The following is a 19,744-nucleotide window of genomic DNA, read 5'->3' as shown; positions in this document are numbered from 1 at the left end:
ACAGTATAAACATCAAAAGATTATTTAAAAATATAATAATAAAAAAAAATTAGTTTCTAGAACGCGTCCCGAATGTTTCAGTTTGCAGCTTTAAAAACGTTTCTAAAAATGTTATCAATGTAACCCGTAACGCTATTTAAAAGAAGAATCAACTTTCTAAGATGCATTTATTGGTGCAGAAAATTTTTCCCCGAGTCTTCCCGATCGTGAATACAGGACAACAGCTACTCGGGGTATTCGAAACGATCGAACGAGGGAACGGGCGCAGTGTTCCGTCTTCTCTTTAAAATTTTAATTCCGGCCCGATAAACGATCGTTCCCTTGTTCTGGCAGATTTTGATATATCGCCGGCGTATCGCGATCCAGCGTGTCGACCGTCCAGCGCCACGGAAATAAATTCCCGTCGTAAATTCGGCCGTCAGCTTTTTTGTCCGCGCTGCCATTATTAATCAAAACAGACCCGGATCCGTAACGAAAATACGCGCGCCGCGGAATATAGCAACGGGAATCACTTACCGGCTCTCCGATACAATGTTTACGAGATCGGTGTGCGTGTATACGTGTGTTACGTTTGTATATGTGTGTTACGCGTGCGTACGCGTATAGGTGTTTACGCGTGCACGTTTGTGTACGTGTGTATACGTGTCTATGTGTGTGTATACGTGTTTTACGTGTATACGTGTGTTACGCGTGTATACGCGCGCCGTATCGTCCTAAGTGACGACCTCTTCAACGGCGTCGATACGCCCCCGCGCCACCGCCTTTCCGCACCCCCTTCCCCGACGCCCCTACCCCCTACGGCAAGATGAAGTACAAGGGTCCTCGTGTTGACAGCACCCTCGTAACTCTTATCCACGAGCAGGAAGAACGAGCATCCGGTTTGCTCGTCACCCTTCTTATGGATTAATTGTCGCCTACCTTGACTGAGCGTGCGTCGCGTCGCGCAGTTTTAAAGCCTGACGGGAACGAATGAGATTAAGCGGACTCTGTCTCCGGAGGCGATCATGGTATCGCTGACTTTTACGCACATTGTCCCGGCCGAGCTCGCACCCCGTACCAGGACTAGGCTCTCGCGATACGAGAATTCATTTCGCGCGAGTCCCTGCGCTTTGCAATTTTCAGCGCTTCGAAATCCTCGCGCGACGTACTGTCTATCAGTTGCAAGAGTTGCAAACAGGTTCTTTCTACTTAGTACTTTTGTTAAATTGTGGATGCGTGTATACAATTTTCTTTAATTCTTTTAGTATTTTAATACTAAACTTAACTGCACCGGTTTGACATTTTTATTTTCATCTCTTTGATGTTATGAAGACTCTTTTGCAGAAAACGATTAAATGATCTTCTCAGTTGAACCCTGTTGTTTTTCCTTGGGTTTATATTTGATTCTAACTGAAATTTATATTTGTAAAGATTTCATGTTTCTACGTATCTCACAATTTTTATACGAATACACGAGATTTTTAGAACTATTTTTGTACTTATTTCTGAAACTGTTTTATACTTTTCATAAATTACAATATTTTCAAAAATCTCTAAATAAATATACTTTATACGATATTTACATACTTGAAAGTAATTATAAGCTGTGAATAATTATAATATTTCTTACATATAGTACGTAATATTGAACAAATAAATCGTAATTTCTCGGATTAATATAATCCGAAGGGATACGATCACGATGCGTAATTAAAAAGAACAGCAGGGTCAAACAGACGCTATAACAAAAATAGCATAAGATCACAATAAATTGGTTTTGTTATTTTTCTAAAGTAGTGTTAAACGCGCCGGCACAATTTCGTCGTAAACGTATAAAATCAGTAATCTAACCACCGACATTACACAGAAAAATGTCCTCCGGGTTATTTCAGCGAACTTTCCGAACTCGACAAGCACGTATAGGACTTTCGCGAGTGCTTCCACCGTGTATTAATCATTTTTAAAGCGATCCGTGCCTAAGTAAAAAATATAGCAAAGTGCACTTCCGTTTTAAAGGACGAAATTCCCTCGTAAGTCATCCGAAAGAGGAATCGGTGGCCATTGCGCAACCTCGACATCAAGACGAACCATCCAGGAGGGACGATCAGGCCAAATAGGAATATTTCTCTTTTACAGGTCGTTCGGAACGCGACCGTCAGCCAGAAACGGCAATCGTCTTCCCCATATAAGCTTCAACAGGCTAAAATTGTGTGGCACTCCGGTTACGCGGCCCGGGATAGAAGATATTACGGATTCGCGATAACGATAACCATTCCTGACGGGATATGTGTAGCGAGTACGAGATCGTGACTCTTGTTTTAATGGCGGCACTGAGCACCGCCGTCGACGGGTTAAAGGGTGTGTGTAATATGTATTATATGTGTGTGTGTGTGCGCGCGCGCGCATGTACGAGGAAGAGAGATACAGATAGAGTAGAGAACGCGGATGGTGGTTTAATCTAATGGAGCCGAGAGACCATGAAACCTGGTGATAAACTTACCCGTAGGCGGCCAGGGTTGGATCGTAAGGGTAGTAACCCGTGGCAGCAGGTTGAAGGGCGGCCGTGCCCCATGCAGCACCCATATCCGCCGTCATGCCCATCCCCGTCGTGTCCTTCAATCCGTACGGATTTCCCTGCAACGCGATCGACCGATTGATTATTATGGGCGAGGGTGAAAATTGTATAACCCGCCACCCTCTAATTCGAAAAGTTACTTATCATCGCGTTCTACCGCATCCAGAGGGCTAATCTTCTCATTGCCAGGAAATTCATTATCATACCATTACCGCATTCACCCCCGTTCCAATCAATTATGCCATGTTCCTTCATTTACAATCTTCATTTAACACTAAACCTACCCGGCACAAAAGCTATCGGACATAATTGATCTGCAAGCATCACAAGAGTGAATTTGTTTAGACATCTTTCACCGTTTATTAAAATGTGTGCTTCGATTCGTTTCTGACTCTTCAGAATTTTAACAGATTTTAAATGTAAAATCTTGACCGGTATGGTAGGTTTAATGTTGGAATCTATATATTTTGACACATAAAAATCATCAATTTTTGCCATGGACTTTGGAGTATATTTTTATGATTAGGATGGAAAAATTTGTATTGCAATACTTTGCGTTGGAGACTCCTATGTTCGAGACTATAGAAAATCTTCGTATTGAAATATTGATTGATTGAACAATTAGTCAGTAGACTCCTGTGACTAATAAATCTTCCTCAACTTTAAAAATAAATTTCGTACTCCGTACAAAATTTATACTTCGATGTTTCGATCTTCTTTTTTAATTTTAATATCGCGAATAAAAGATATAAAGGCACATAATATTGCTCACATGGAGTTATAAAAAAAAGAGAAAACTGGCCATTACTACGCGATAAATTTGTTTCTTAACATTCTCCGTATTCTCAGAACTCATCTTATCGCAATAGCTATTTACGAGTAAAAAGATTCTGTTAAGTGAATCGATGTCGATGAACCGCATTGAACAGCGGTCTAAATAGTACAGGAGCTATAGACAATCGTATCGGAGCATTCTAATTAACGACTCCAGTGGTACATGAATTATTCGCCAAGCTGTTTGTTAATATTTTCTACGGACGTTAACCAAATAGTACCAATTTCGCTATGTAACGAGCAGACGACAGATTCAACTCCTGTCGTATAAAAGACGTTGCTCAATTTACAACGAATTAGCGTGTCTTCGAGTCTGCCGTCACTTCCCATTAGAAAAATCGTGAGATCGTGTAAAATTCAGGAGGCCGGAGATATCTACGTGTCTATTTCGATAGTGTTTCCAAACAGTCGGGCCGAATGTAACTCGCAGGAGACGGGAACAGCATCGAGGACGTGTCGCGACACGACGCGTGTCTTCCAACATGTTTTTGCGGCCAGCATCGTCGCGATCGGCGACAAAAATACTCGGTATTCCGGTGTTCTATTTAATTCCGTCGGATTGCGCGTTTCACCGCGGATTTCGCTAGAACACGATTCCGAACAACGGACAGGCCCGACCGCGAACGACGACCGTCACCAAGAATGTAGCTCCTGCTGCGACATCGCCTAATCGTCTGCTAACATGATCCTACAGCTGTATCTACATCCTCCGCGAATATGTACAACGCGAGGCGCAGGAATGCGCGCCGTTCGTTTAGAATTCTACGCGCGCGAACGTTCTCCCGATACTTCGCGCGTCCGCCGACAAGGGAAAAATCGCTGTCAGGACGCTTGCCAGCAAACGGTGTCGATAGTCGGTTGTGCGATCGCTCACAGAACCCCAGAACCGTCAGGCGAGTCTCGAATTCTGAAGAAATCACGAAACATCTGCTCGTGCGTATCAAGTGTTCGAAATTTGGCTGGCGAGGACATTTGCGACTGGACGTGCGACAGTTCTACTAGCTGTCGTATATTTCGTGGTACGATTCTACTATGCGCGACAAACGTCGGGAATGTAGATTTTGGTTTTAAGTTACTGGCGGCTGAAGAGTTCTCTCATCGACGAACAATGGCATGCCTAGATCAGGAAACCGCAGACGTACTGTGCAGAGGAAGAGACCAAGAACTAGTTCATGCAGTGCTGCTCGACATTTCAATCGGTAACCCCTTGCACGCGGGTAAGGTTCTCTGATGGAATCTAAGGTACCATTAAAAATTGTTACAATATCACGTTACTAAATCATTTGAAAATCTGTTAAGAATAAATTTAGTGTTAAAGGGGCTTCGAGAGCAACAGTATCAACTGTTAACCAATTACCTGTTGCAATCTCTTTGAAAAGTGTGTAAGTTATAATAATTATATTAAATTTGTTCGACTTCCTTTATATTTAGTTCAAATGAAGCATTTCCATGAAACATATAATTTAATAAAGAATATCGAAGCACATATCTCTATTAGCTAGTCAGTTACAGTATACTCGTCTAAAACAGCTAATTGGTTAATTACTTGGAAACAACACAACAACGGGACCGTTATTCTTGATTTCTCCTAGTTCAACATCCCATATACAGTGTTTCAAAACGAGCGTTTCAGGAAATATCGAGACGGCGATGATTGCTACAAGGAGTACAACTGGGAAAAATGAAATTCAGTGATTCGCGGATAAGGCTCATGAGTAATCAAGTTTAAATTGCCTCCGTTGGAAGTTAATGGTATGTGTAACGACCTGTACAATTTGTAACACACAGTCCCACGCGATTCGAGGTTGGCACAAGCGTTCCTCCAGCCCAAACGCGTCCCTCAATTGCAGCGTCCCACTCCCAGCCGTGACGCAATTTATGCAAATACCCTGTCGAATTAAAATCGGTCGATCCATCATCTGAAACGACGATCTATCGCGACTCGAATGCTCAACGGGGTCAGGAATGCGCGGATCAATCAAACCATCGCCGAATGACTGACGATTCGTTAATCGTGCTACACCCACCGGTGCTGGGCCCAGGAAGAACAACAATTGAACATGTCGAACGCTATCTTCGTAAATCTTTTCCAAATTTACTGCTAGACTTAAATAAGACAATAAAACTACTGTTGCTCTTATCTTAAATATTTCAGAAATCATTCGATGCTGGTATCTTTAAGATTGAAACTTAAAAATCGTCCTTAATTCAATAAAAATATTATACATTAGGTGGTCTAGGTTAGGTCGCTGTAATAATCATTTCATAGAAATTGATTATTACATTTGTTCCATAGAAATAGTCTTTCAACAAGTAGTGTTAACTCTGTAACGACATAGTTCACACTATGAGAAGCTTTCTGTATCATCGGATGACGTGTTGAACCGTTCTATGCGAAAAAGTACGTGTCTTTAAATACAAGAAGATGGTAACCACGTTATATAACCTTTTCAATAGTGTAAATTACCGGCACTACCGGTCACTAAATATGCATATCAGTAAAATAAAGATGTATTTAAAAGGTACCTCTACACTCTAATCTGAACTTTTACATAATATGGAATAGTACTGCATAATCTTTTTCAAACGAGCAGCAGCTTAAACCAGAATATTCATGGCTGTTAATGTAAAGTGGAAAGTTTAAATCCAAAAATGAAGCATGCTTAGCTCCCGAACAAACTTTCTTGGAGTCCGTTGCCAGAGTAGCAGGCCAAGGACGAGCAGGCCAGGTGCGAGAACTCGAAGAAAGATGTTTCGAATGCATGAGTGTATAAAATCTTACAACTTTGTACAATATAAAATTTTGTCGGCACAAATTGACCTGAGGGGCACTGTTGCGTCGACAGGAATAGCGCCAAAGCCACGCCCACTGAGGCATAACCAAGCATATTTTTTGTATTTCTCTACGTTAATTCTACATTGATTTATTCGCATTATTATTACTATTATTGTAGCAATCATCACTTATGATTGTATAGCAACGTTAAACCATAATCCAAAATTGTCTGCAGCTCATCATTTTACCCTCAGTATTCAAATTCCATTTTATCCTTGACATTTGTCATTGCTGCATCATGTCATAACCTTTTGGTTATCATACTCGCTTTCTATGCATACAGCATTTTCCCTCAAATCCCCAGATTTATATCGAACCATAGATTTATTTGCGTCATTCATGTTCGCTGAATTAATTTATAAAAACAGAGCGAGCTTTCATAATTCTCCATTCGGAATTTTGATCATCGTATATAATGATTAGTGTATCACAGTGTTAGAAAACTCTCTCATTGTATTGTGGCAGCTTAACACACTCCATCAAGCATGTACTGTACAACTAGCCAGAAAAATCAGTCATCGCAGCAGGATTCGGAGCAGTCGTTCACTTTCCATTCTTCTGTTTGCGAGAGACCTCACCGAAGGCTCAGGGTGGCTCTCCGAAGGACACTTTCGCTGACGAACATCAGGGTAAAAGGAACATCGCAGGAGAGTCGGTTTGCTAACGAGAGAACGCAGACAGAGCGCAGTCTCGGCCGGATGTACAAAGCGCATCGAAAGACGTCGCGACGGGCTCGGCGCGGGGCGGAAGAGAGGCCGGCCGGGCCCCCGAGGGGAAAAGAGAGAAGGGCGAGGCGTGAAAAGCTGCGCAAGGCGGCACACGGTGGGACACTCGTCTCGAAAACACGGTAAGAAACATTTTCTGTATGAAATCGTATTTATTTCCAATCTCTCGATATTTTACGATAAGACGTCGATATGTGTACTTGTGAACATTCGATGAGTTTAATTTATTTTCTAGGAATATTTACGAACTAAAATATAATTATAAAATTCCTATGCATTGAATATCAAAGCTTTAAACCAATTAACAAGTCATAAAAAATATATTAGTAACTGATGCACAGAAAATGATTAATGAGTTCAAAAACTTCCAGAATTGCTTGGCAATTTACCTAGTACTAGCCAACTTTTTAAATATAGTAATCAAAACTGGTTGTAATTAAAAAATGAAATAAAAAGTGAATATATTTAATTAGATGTAACTCAAAATCTAATATAGTCACTCATCATTTAATTAAATAAATAAAACGATTACAAATAATATGAACAGTTTGGGGTGATCTGGAGATAAGCAACTATGAAAGTATGTAGTCACGTTCAAAATAAATGAATGGTACAAGTGATTATGGAAAATCGTAATCTACAGTTTCAATTAAGGATCAATGAACAAATTTTTATTATGGGGCAAATAATAAAAATTAGGAAATGATTCTTTTCTGCCTTTATCGGGGTAAATGTCTCACTATGCGAGGCGACGGCAGCATGCCCTCGCCGGCTAATGGTAGCACAATGGGATATTATTAGAGCGAAGGCTTAGAGGCGTTTGGCGCCAGGAAGTTTCGCATTACAAAGATCGGCGTCGACTGCGGCCTCTTCTCCGGTGCCCCTCGACTCTTAATTCCCTCTGGGGCCCAGCCCCTTTGGCTCGGTTTCCGAATAACCCCCACCTCGCGGTCCCCTCGGTTTTCTCCGCCTTTTTTCTTCTATTATTTTTCGTTTTTGCGTTCCCCGTGTGTTTTCGGTTGCAGCAGGGGACACAGAGAAAGAGAGAGAGAGAGAGAGAGAGAGAGAGAAAGAGCATCGCCCTTCTGATTCCTCTTCGCCGAGTGCCCTTTGCTCGGCAGCAACTTTAATGGCGAGCCACGGGTGGTCCAGCGTCGACGCCTCGGACTATTGTTACGACTGCAGAACGCGGCTCGGTCAGCAGCCGATTATGCGAGCCGGGGTGCATTAAGGTAGCAATAAGCGTGCGCATCGTGCTTTCTCAACAAACTGCCCCTCCTCGAGGCGGTGAACCACCGTGCCACGGGATTGGCTCGATCGCTGACGAATTTTTGCCGGGAATGCTTCGAACTATAAACCGAGATCTTTGGAACTTTGATTTCGTGGCATGGTGAAAATTTCAAACGCACACTACGGTGCTAACTAATGGAGAATTTATTCTCGCCTATGTGAACTGCTATTGACAGATGTAAATAATGAAATAATGGTTAAACGTGATCACTTTGCCTGAAATTCTATAGGTACGTTGATATTTAATTCACTTGCCGAACCGAACTGGTACTATCGCCGAATCATTTAATATTGCAACTAATCAATGAAATACTAGCGATATTAATGTTCGCTTTCCAAAGTAATACTTAATTTCAATTTCTTTGATCAGTGTTTAAGTTACTGTAATTGTACAGTAAATGTGTGTACAACACATTTTTAAAATACATAATTTAATCAAGGATATCAGAGTAAATATATTCTCTTAAACAAGTGAAGTTTTCTCATACTCGTTATAGATAGATGACTAATAGACTGCGAGTACGAATACGAAATAAAAAGAGCCTGCATAAGTTTCTGGTAATAAAGATTAAGTAGAAAATAAATTCTTTTATTGTACGATAGATAGCCATCGGTGATCGAACCCGGAAAAATGGGTTTCAGCGATGAAATCTAACACATTGTGTGGTAGAAATATAGATGTTCTTAAGATTGTGAAACTGCAATCCACGACTTTGGTCACGAGTTATTAACAAAAAAAAACAGTGACCGATGAGAGACAGCCTGCATTTCCAAAGACAGTTTTGTACCAAAACATACAGACTGAGTGTCCTCGGTGCCATCAACGCGGAAACGTCTTCAGAAAATCTGAGGAAGTCCTAAGTGGTCGTGCGCAAAGCGCCTCCTCGCATTTCGTTCCACTTATTCTCTTCGCGAGAAGATATATACTATACAACCGTCCCAAACCTTCAAGGATCTCTTATAAAAGTCTCGGAATTGAAAACATTGCTCGCGCCATCATGCTCAAATTCGAACGTCTGTATATATGAAAATGTCTCCCCCGTTCCCGAATTTCAGCCATGCGTGCACAAAATTTACAATCCAGTCGCTGGAACATGAAAAGGCTGCGCTGCAGCGGTTTCGTGATCGAACATCGAAATAAAAATGCGCGCGATAAAAATATATGCGATTACGATTAAAAGAAGCGAGACCCAGGATTATCTATCGATCGTGACACGCAGAGCACAGGTTCGGGGTACCACACATTTTCGTGTGGCAGGTACCGAGCTCGGTTCCGCGAACGCGATCGAGGGGGGAATATTTTTTGTTGCAATCAGGGATTCGAATTTCCGTAAATTGCCGCGACGCTATCGGTCGGCGACGTGCTTTTGTCGCAGCGCGCAGGACGTCACACGTACAATATCAATCGGTGGAGATGTCGCGACTGATTATTGGACGGGCACGTGCACGAGCTGGGCCGGTATCGGTGGATCGGGCTCGCTCTGTGACCGGCACGCACGCCGTCGGATACGTGACGACACGCGAAATTATTAAACGAGTAGATGGACGCGTATCAATTCGATTAACCGTAGATTCCCGGGCGAATAACCGCTTATTCTCTATTTTCTCAAATACTACGACACCAGCTCGGCCATCTCTCTCACCCCCGCCGTGTCAGACTCTTTCTTTCTTTCCTTTTTACAGCGGAACGATTCGACACTCGCGACGCTGCGATCGTTATTTCGCGTGGATGCTCGTGGAGGGGTGCGAAACCTTCGGTTAGGGGAGGGGGTGACTGCAGTCGCGATACTTGCGCGAATGTTTCGAATTTTAGATTCGCATTGCGAATTTTTATGGAGCCATACGGACTATTACCTGATAGAAGCAATAGGTGAATCTTGCAATTTTGAGAATTACAATTGTTTGATGTGACAGTGGGGTGCAAAATTAAACCTTTGCGGTCGTATGTCTACTATCAGCCACCAGAACTATTTGTTTATTTTTCTCATTTCAATTAAAGCATATTATATCACGTTATACGTATTTAAACTTCAATAAAAGATTAAATAAATTTTATTGTTACTACTTAATCTTGGATATTATGTTTTACTGTTCGTTCAAAGAGAATTAATTTCGTCCAGTACGACACCTATCTATAAACTTAACTCTCTGCACTCGATTGCAGAAATTAAGAACTAAAATTATTCTACCGCGTTCCAAAATAATTTGTATACTAACAGAGTTTAGATTTAAAAAATTGTTAATAGTAAAACTATTGATATGACTCGCAGGAATCAATTTCATATGAATAAAAAACACTTTTTCACATAGAATGGAAATACTATAAGCTAGGAAAATTATTTTAGATTTATAGTTAAAATGGCTTCGAGGGCAAAGGGTGAATACTTCCACGAAGAGTTAATCCTGAAATAGTACTCTATTTTGTTTTAGATTATAAAACATATATTCTTTTTAAAAATATTATGAGTTTACTAAAATAGTAGACTAATCATTCATTTTCAAATCATATTTCCTCGGGATAACATTGCTTCCTCAGTGTCTTTACAATGCTAACGCCTTATGGCAGATACTGTAACCAATATAAATAAATAAATATACATAAAATTGTAAGTTGGCTTGTAATAAAATAATAAAATAGAGTAGAGACTAGAGTTAAAATACGAAAGATAATATAAAACACGCATGGCAATAAGAAAACTGATTAGTAGATAAATTAATAAGTAATACGTAGTAAAGAAGAGATAAAATAAATAAATAAAATACAGTAAAACAGGTTCGCATAAAATGTAATAAATTAGAATGAAATAAGGAATTAAATAACATAGTAGCAAGTGCTGCACTGCTCATCCTTAGTTCACAATTAATAATAGCTAACGATATTCAAAAAGTTAAGAGAAACTAAACTTTGAGTGCAGAAAAAATCAGTGCGCAAAAAATGTGGCTAGGGTCAGGAGTCAGGTGAGACCACAAGGAACATTGGACGGTTAAATCAATTGTATGGATTCACTCGTTGAATATAATGAAATTTCCACTTCACTTGCGAGCTCTAAATCAGATATGAGAGAATTCGAAGCTGTATCATACTACGCCATTTATATTCAATCGCGTGCTCTTCTGTCGTTTTATTATTCATTAACTGAATCTTCCCATTTTAAATATCATATATATATATATATATCTTATCGTGGTTACAGCTTATGGTTTATATCTACACACAGCTTATCGTGAATTCTCTACGTTCCGCACATTTAACGCAGCAACAAAATAGAACACTAATAATAGTACACTTACACATGCAAGGGTTGTATTTTCAAAATTCACGACGACAATTCTCGACTCATTCTATCTATTTAAATTTGATACTTATATTATATACTTATTCCGATAATTCCCTAATTTCATTGAAAAAACAAATAAAAAACACAACAAAATTTCAAAACAAAACACATTGTGTATAGTTATTCGGTAACAAAGTGAATGACGGGTCATTCTCGGTTCAAATCTGTAGGACCTTTTTTTTAGAAATTACTATAGACATTATTGTTCGTTTACAAGAGAGAACATCAAAAAAGGGGAGCCCGTGTTCAAGGGTTAATTAACGCGTACGTATCGCAGAGCGTAGAGATTCGCCCGTAAGACGGCACTGGAGCCGGCTCTCACGGAAAGTTGCCCGTGCATTTCTGGAAAATAATTATAAACAAGCGGCCGAGTTTCCCCGAGGCGGGCCCGGCCGTGGATGCTCAATTAGTATGCGCAGCCGCGGCGGAAAGTTTCGGCGAACAAATACTTCGGAAACTCTCGGGCGGAAAAGTCGTTCCGCGCGGCTCGATCCACGGACAGCGACAAAAGACAGAGCGCGCCCCGGTTGAAGTTGACCGAGTAGAAAGGCGAAGGGGATCGTCACGCGAGACCTCCGCTTCAGAGCGAAAGTTTGAAGCTTCGGCCGCCAGTTGTCTCGTAATAATTTAATTAACGTCGTTCCCGAGAGGGGGTGAGTATCGACGCAGCGATGATGAAGCCGTAGAGAGCACTCTCGCGCGGACGCCGCTCGTCGGAAAACCATAGTTCTCGAGATCGCCGAAAAGAATCGAAAGAGAGACAGACAGACAGAGAGAGGGTTCGAGAGAGAGAGAGAGAGAGAGAGAGAGAGAGAGAAAGCGCGAAAGAGGAGTGGTTCTCCGAAAAGTGCGAGGGTGGGGAGTTTTTGTTATTTATTCGGCCGGTTAGGCTTTTCGTTGAACAAGGACCACCGTGCTCGCCTTAAAGAGCCTGCGTCTTTTTATTGGTCTCTTTATCGTTCTCCCCCGCTACCTCTCGCGCCACCCACTTCATTCAATGCTAATCCGATTCTTATTATATTATAATGCTCGTCGAAACGACGGCGCCGCCGCTCGAATCGTCGGAAGCACGTGCTTCCTATTTAACGATCCGCAGCCGGGCACAAAGGGTCGCGGGGAGCGGCAACAATTCACGAGTGAGAAAACCAGGATGGGGGGGTGGTGGCGTCGAGAACCTTCGCCATTCTCACCGATCGAGTTTGCTCACGTTTCTTAGATCGTTTCCTTCGGGAAAATCGCTCGTACTTTACCGATCTGACTACTTGCCGATCTGCATGGATGTCTGACGCTTTGCTGTATCCTATAGACGCATTAACTGCATCCTTACTCTCTTCAATTTATTTGTACTTTGTCTATTTATCTACGCTTTAATTATTATGAAGTTTATATTAGGTAAAAGATAAGTTAGATAGCAGGGAATAGGTTGAGGTGTTATTGTAAAGAATTTTATCTCTGATAAAGAATAATGAATGTACTACTACGTACTATAAACATACTATCATTACTGTTATAATGATTAAGTGATCGTATAATTAAATTCTGACCCTCTTTGCAACACTATAACGCTTATAGTAGTGTAAATAATTTTGTCCACCGTCTACAATCTAACAAACAGTGGTCTGGCAAGCGATATTACTCCTTTTATATTATTATATAACGAGAAATATTGACTGAAAGACCAGATTATACAATGAAACCAAAACCATTTATTTCCATTTACATAACCTCAAAAAACAGATTCACATTATATTTTAATGTTTGCTGATAAATATAAATCAATTATATAACTACGCCTTTAATAAATGTCCTTGACGTAACCTTAACAAACGTAACTTTACTATATTATACTATAATCATAAACCTTGAAACAATGCTAAAGTAATTGTAGTTAGAAGAAAACGAATTCCCAGACCACAGTGCAATAAAAAGACTTTACATTTGTATTGCACTAGAAGTGTGCTATGCTATAATTTTGTAGAAAATGGAACAGAAGAGAAAGTTAGAGCACGGGCCTGGAATCGAGCGTCTCTGTTCAGCGCTATTGAATGATTCCATTCGGCAATCGCTAGTGTTCGTATGAAAAAGGTGGAGAAATGTTCCGACCGGGGTTGAAGAATGTCATCGGTGGCTGAACATCTGCGACGATAGAAATTGGAATAGTCATTCGTTATCAGCCGCAACAACATTTTATTTCACTTTGCAGCTAATATATATCTCGGCGACGATAAGATTACGTTATATTCGATAGACGTTACTAATAACTTCACCCTCGCCGATAAGATTAGTTCGCTTGGCGAGCGACGCGTGCGACAACTATGTTCGCACGATTGCGCGCAGCTTTCTGATCGACCGCGCGTGTACTTCGGACCCTGGTTTCCAAATTCGTGACGTTACATTTTTTTTTTTAGCAATGTCTCGAACGCGTCGAATTTCACAGTATTCGCAGTGAAATATTTACATTCGCGGAGAAATATTTATATTCGCATGAAAAATTGGCCGTAGCTGAAACGGGGTTGAAATAATGAAACGCGGCTCGCAGCCCTGTTTTGATAGAAAGATCAAACAATGAGGGGGCAGTTCGATGTCTACGGCAAGCCGGCCGCGGTAGCTCGTCAAAATTCTCAAAATTCCCAGTGACCAGACGTTTATGACATTCCAGGGTGGCTGGTCGCGCGGTCACCGCGGCAGATCGTCGCGTGCACGAAATTGCACGACGGCCGCTGAAATTCCTCGAAGGGCTGACCGGCCGCCTGCAATTTATTGCGATAAAGGTGCAAAGCTATGACGTTCGACGCACCGTCTCACGACAAATGGCATTCCACGAGTGTCGATAGCCTAGCCCTGGTCAAACTAATAACCCCGGCCAGGGCGCGACTCTGGAATTTTTTGACGTGACCCCAGAACCTTTTACAGGATACGAATCTCTAGATACAACAATATTCGAACCTTAACGTTAACCTCTTGCACTACCATTCCTTGCACAGCTGCGTTTATTCGCTCTTGTTTATTGTTAATAAATTCTTGGACGAGACACATAACTTACGATGATTAGAATTTTATTTCGAGATGCTTAGTAGATCATGTTTCTTCGCAACGAGTCTGACACGAAATTATACAAGGGGTTAATTTCTACCCCTAATTATGGGTAGAATAGGGTATTATGTAAGCCATTCATTAAGACATTTGAGCAAGTCTTGCACGATTTATAATTCTAAGGGTGACTATATTTAAGCCCTTACTTAAGATGCGGGCTTTCAAAGAACCCAATATAGGCACAGTATAGTTTAAAAGTATTTGGATACGTGCTTAATTGTGCAGATATTTTCTCCTTATCTTTATTATGTTATTATATTTCTTGAATATTTTATCGTCGTAGAACAACGTGCGTAATATTTATTAAGAGATCATATTAATAAAATTTATACAGTGAAACTGTGTATTTCATATCTTGATATTTTATTTGCATTTGAATAAGCTTGAATTTGTCGAGAATGAAAATTTATAATTGTACAGCGAATTGGGTAAGAATATTGACATGCATTTTTCAAACATTCAAGAACAGTCGGACAAGAAAGCCGGGACACCCACAGAACTAATTAAATCTCGCGATCGCTTTTCCTGCGGCGAGGCGCAATCTGTGAACAAATCGCGGGGGCATATTTCCTTAAAGAGTGCATCGTTGAAGAGTCAAGCGGCCGAACAGGAAGTGGAAGTGGAGTGCGTCCAAGCGGATCCATATCGTACCCGCGTTTTCAAATGTTCCGTATACATAAGTCCTGAGCCCGAAACGCTATCATCCCCGAGCAAGGTTCGCGGACTTACCCGGGCCCGCTCCAATATATCAGGTTCACCGTTGCGTTTATGCACAGGATGCTAGTCGCCGTGCGCAACGAGCATTACCTCGGCTCAGCCAGACGGCAGAACGATCCTCGGAGAAAATAAAGATCGGAGTGCGCGACGCGGCCCGTATTTACCGGCGTCGCGTTTACATACATTAAGTCCGTGGAAGCTCTCTCTGCTCGGCTCCGCTCCGAGCCGCTCCGAGCCGCTCCGCGCCGCGTGGCGCGTTACTTCTTTCCCGCCACGTCGCAGCGGGCACCGAGCGGAGCCGCAACGGAGCCGGAGCGGAGTGTCGGGGCGGAGCCCCGTGTAGGCACATTGTATCGCATGCAAGCCGCGCGTAACTGCCAATTATAAGAGCGTAAACGGTCCGCGATTAAGAGTGCTACGTGTGTTACGCTTATCAATGACCCGTAAAGTAACGCATTTCGCGATATCAAGGATCGGAATGCCCGCGAAGCCGTGCTCTTTCCCGTGGTACCGAGTCATGCGAGCCAACCTGGATTCGCAGATACTTCTCGCGACACGCCAGGTTCGTTTAATAGCAGACCTCTCGAAATCTTTACCGGCCTTGTAACCAGATAACTTCGCCAAAAAAAGGCGACGCTTCGCTGAGATAACTAGCCCTTCGATCGATTCCGATTCCATCCGCGATATTTATTATTTATCTGCGGTGGTTTCCCGGATTAACCTGTTAACCGGGTACGACGATATATTTCGGTAATTATACGGGCCGGAGAAATGCTGAAGATACGTAACTGTTAATGAAATCGTAGTGCGAGAGGTTAACGCAGAAATGCGAGACACGAAAATTTTGGAAATGATAAAATATTCCAGCAAGGCAATCACGTTGCTCGCGCATGCTTCCGTTGCTCGCGAACATCAAGATCGCGCATTACGAACTTGAACGTTCGTCTCTGTGAAATCTTGTTTAGAACGACAGCCATGTTATCTGGATCGATTTCAGATCAAGAAGTCGAGTACCCTTTGCGGTTAGTATTTACCGGAAAAATCTGAAGAAGTCAGCGAGTGCGAGATTCATTTATTGAATCCCTGTTTTATCGTCAATTAAAACGAGTCGCGGTAATAACTCGTTGCTTGGAATATCACCCATCTCTGGGTGACGGAGGTATTTACGTAGAAATTCAGAAATTAATTTATAAATCTATTACATCTGCCTAATTTTATTAAGTCCCTTAAAACGTGAAATTTGAAAATGTAATTAATGTCAGAGTATAAAATAAATGTCAAAGTATAAAATAGAGAAACGACTTTGTAGAAATTTATGTAATTATTGCTGAGGGTAGCTAAAGGTTAACACAAACTATACCAGTCGATAAAGCGAAGATTATATTATTATGCTACCGTACTGCAAAAGATTTATTGTTATGCGAGTTTCCAGCGAGCAGATGTTGAAACGGCGATGCGAAGGAGAATAGTGAGAACATGATTCCGGGATTTGCTGCAAAGCTTAATCGAATGTCGCAGAAAGAATAGCGCGTTTTTGGATCAAAGTGCAATTTTTCGCCAGCTTCTGTGCCGTTTCGCGCCGCCTCGATTCGCGCTCGTAGGCAGCGGTTTATGAATGACATTATCGCGGGACATTGACATAATAGGCGTACCGTGTGTCACAAAATATCCCGACGGCAATTAAACACCGGCGCTGAAAACGCAGTCAACCCGGGGAACGAACTGTGAAATGGCAGAAATTAAGCCGGGCATTAAATCTGCATTCCTTTCGTACGCGGCCCGCCGCTCTCGTTCCCCGTTCGCGATAAATCGCCGATCTAAATTAATTTGTTGAATCGATACGTTGCGTTGAGAACGTCAACCGGACTTCCCACTCTCTGTCGTTTAGAAAAATTAATCGCACTCGGAAAACATTTCTCCCGCGATGAATTATGAGGTGCGGCTACTTCAAGCATGAGGGAACCGCAGTTCGTTATTTAACAACTAAGCTCCGTGAAATAGCGCCTTGTGGATCGTTTAGGATTCTTTGGGGGCAATGTTGACTCGACACTTTTAACCTCTTGCCGTATCGTTTTATTCGCGGTTACGGCGATTAAGAGTTTTACGATTGTAATAATTTCTGAGAAGAAAAAAGACAATTTATATTAATTGTATGTCTACGTTTACTGAAATGTTTAAATATCAGTGATAATAAATCAGAATTTTATTCAAACTAAAAAGAGCAGAATAGCATTCGAACTGGTCAAAGTATAGCAAGAGGTAAAAATGGTATACATTTTTTATTTGTGTCTACAATAAAAATTTTAAAAATTTATTTGACATTTCTTGGTAATTTACGAACATACTGAAAATTTCATTGAAATCGATTAACCATAACGCAACCTGTAAATAATTAAAAGTCGCGAAAATCACAGTTTTTTCACAAATTTCAAACAAAAACAGGTAATTTTTACACGTGTCAATGGCTGCACCGAGAAGTACAAATGCACTTTTTAAATTTTCATTATAGACTCATATAAAAAATTTCTGGTAGTCGTTCACATTTTTTTTATTCTAAGTAATAGTAATATTTAAAAAAAAATCAAGCGTCGATTCAATTTCTCTCCCCAGAATACTCGCGATCCAATTCTGTTTTAATTGATTTTAATTCACGATCGACTGATTATGCTATTCCGTTATTGTACGGCCGGATATTCTTCTTGTTTAAAGTTAAAACTGCTAAACGATTTGCAACGACGGTTGCGCCTGACTAATTGCAAGGTAATCTGGAAGTGTGTACACGAGAACATCGACGCAACATCGAATCTTATAGAATATTCAACTGGAATTGAATCCTTCAGCCGGTTTCACGAACATGAATCGACTAGAATATCAAGCGTGTCAAGTAATTTAAATATTCAGACTCGCGCCTGTTAATAAATAAACACCGCTTTGATTTGTGAAAATGGCAGTACACTAATTAGAACATACAATCCAATTTTTTAGTGACCAAAATACAATGCTCTTCATTGTAAAGACAAGGTGTAACCAAGTTGTAGATGTGGCTTATAAAAGTGCTATTTAATAAACATAAAGAAATATTCTGATAGAAATATTAACCATTCTCGAATCAATTTACTAGTGAACAACGTTTTACTTTTTCTTGGAGAGGCTTTTTTCATTAAAAAGATAACGATGCGAGTCCAATTAAAATAGATACAAAATTCTAGTATTATTATTAACAGCACTTTTGTTTTTTACCTAACCGAATATCCTAGTCGATGAAAAGATCGTTTCATTTAATCTTGATTTCGAAATAGTCAGCGTTATTTAGAACTATTTCAAGAATCGAAATCGCTGATAGATTTCATCTGTGAATCAGAAATTCCAAGAGTCATTCGTCGATCTAATATTTTCTAGAAACACGATGTTCGTGAAACGATTGCCTTCGAAGAAAGAGTGTCGAACAGACATGGATCAAAGACAATGAGCGCCGATAAGAGGCACCGCATTATCGGTTGTTATCGACGCGAACAACACTGATTATGTCGGCGAGATCAAACGTCCGGTTGTCACCGAGGAGCGACGTGTCGCGGGAAAAATGTATACGGGCATTATCGACAGATCGGTGAGACACGACGATAACTTTCTAACTCGAGGATCGATGTTAAGTAATATGCTGTAAGAGAAACGCGTGGAGAAATTTCCATGTCCCCCGCGACAGTGAGTCACGAGCCGCGCGCGGCGTTATCGAGGCTATCGGCGAATGCGTTCATTTGTCGGTCGGCCGCATAATTTTGGCCAATCGAGTGTGCCGCGACGTTATCGCGAGAGACGGCGGCCGATTGGCTGGCAGCGCCTCGATCGCCACGAATTTCGCCGGATATCTCCGGCCGTCCGATACTTCATTGAACTCTGCTCACCTCACGCTATTACCTTGTCCTATTTATGAGCAGCTGCTGTCCCGTTAATTAAATCGCGTCGCGGAAGAGTGTTCAGATAAGAAACCAGAAGTTTTGGTACAGAGATAACGATTCGGTGCCTCGAGCATGATTCGCGAGACTTCCCCGATGGGAACTCCAATATTTATTACAGCCGGTAATGCGATATTTTTTCGTTATGTTGGCAATTCATGATTTACAAATGCATCGACATATATAAGAAATTATGTATCCCCATAAAGCGAGTTCGCTTATATAAGTTGGTATAAAGAAATACGTATTATAAACAAATCATAAAATTATGTAAAATAGAGATATAAAACGAAATTGATCGTGAATAAATAATAATCTTGAAATATATTGTTAAACGATAGAAGTATAACACTAATAATTAAAATTTAATAGAAATGTATTTGTATAACTTTTAAACTGTATAA

The 19,744-nt window shown here is 41.0% G+C and overlaps 1 protein-coding gene across 5 annotated transcripts in view; it reads right to left on the bottom strand.

Moving 5' to 3' along the window:
- LOC144472773 (homeobox protein caupolican) overlaps positions 1–19,744 on the bottom strand; it is a 153,458-nt gene that overhangs the window by 50,613 nt on the left and 83,101 nt on the right. For all 5 annotated transcript variants that reach the window (XM_078186109.1, XM_078186106.1, XM_078186107.1 and 2 more), the window contains exon 3: positions 2,480–2,613. In XM_078186109.1, coding sequence (XP_078042235.1) covers positions 2,480–2,613 — 134 coding nt within the window. The remainder of the gene's footprint in view (positions 1–2,479; positions 2,614–19,744) is intronic.

This window comes from Augochlora pura, chromosome 7 (genome assembly GCF_028453695.1).
Source record: "Augochlora pura isolate Apur16 chromosome 7, APUR_v2.2.1, whole genome shotgun sequence".
In the NCBI taxonomy this organism is placed as follows: Eukaryota; Metazoa; Arthropoda; class Insecta; order Hymenoptera; family Halictidae; genus Augochlora; species Augochlora pura.
The sequence above is the reverse complement of the archived record's forward strand: the minus strand, read 5'-3'. Positions and strand labels throughout refer to the sequence as shown.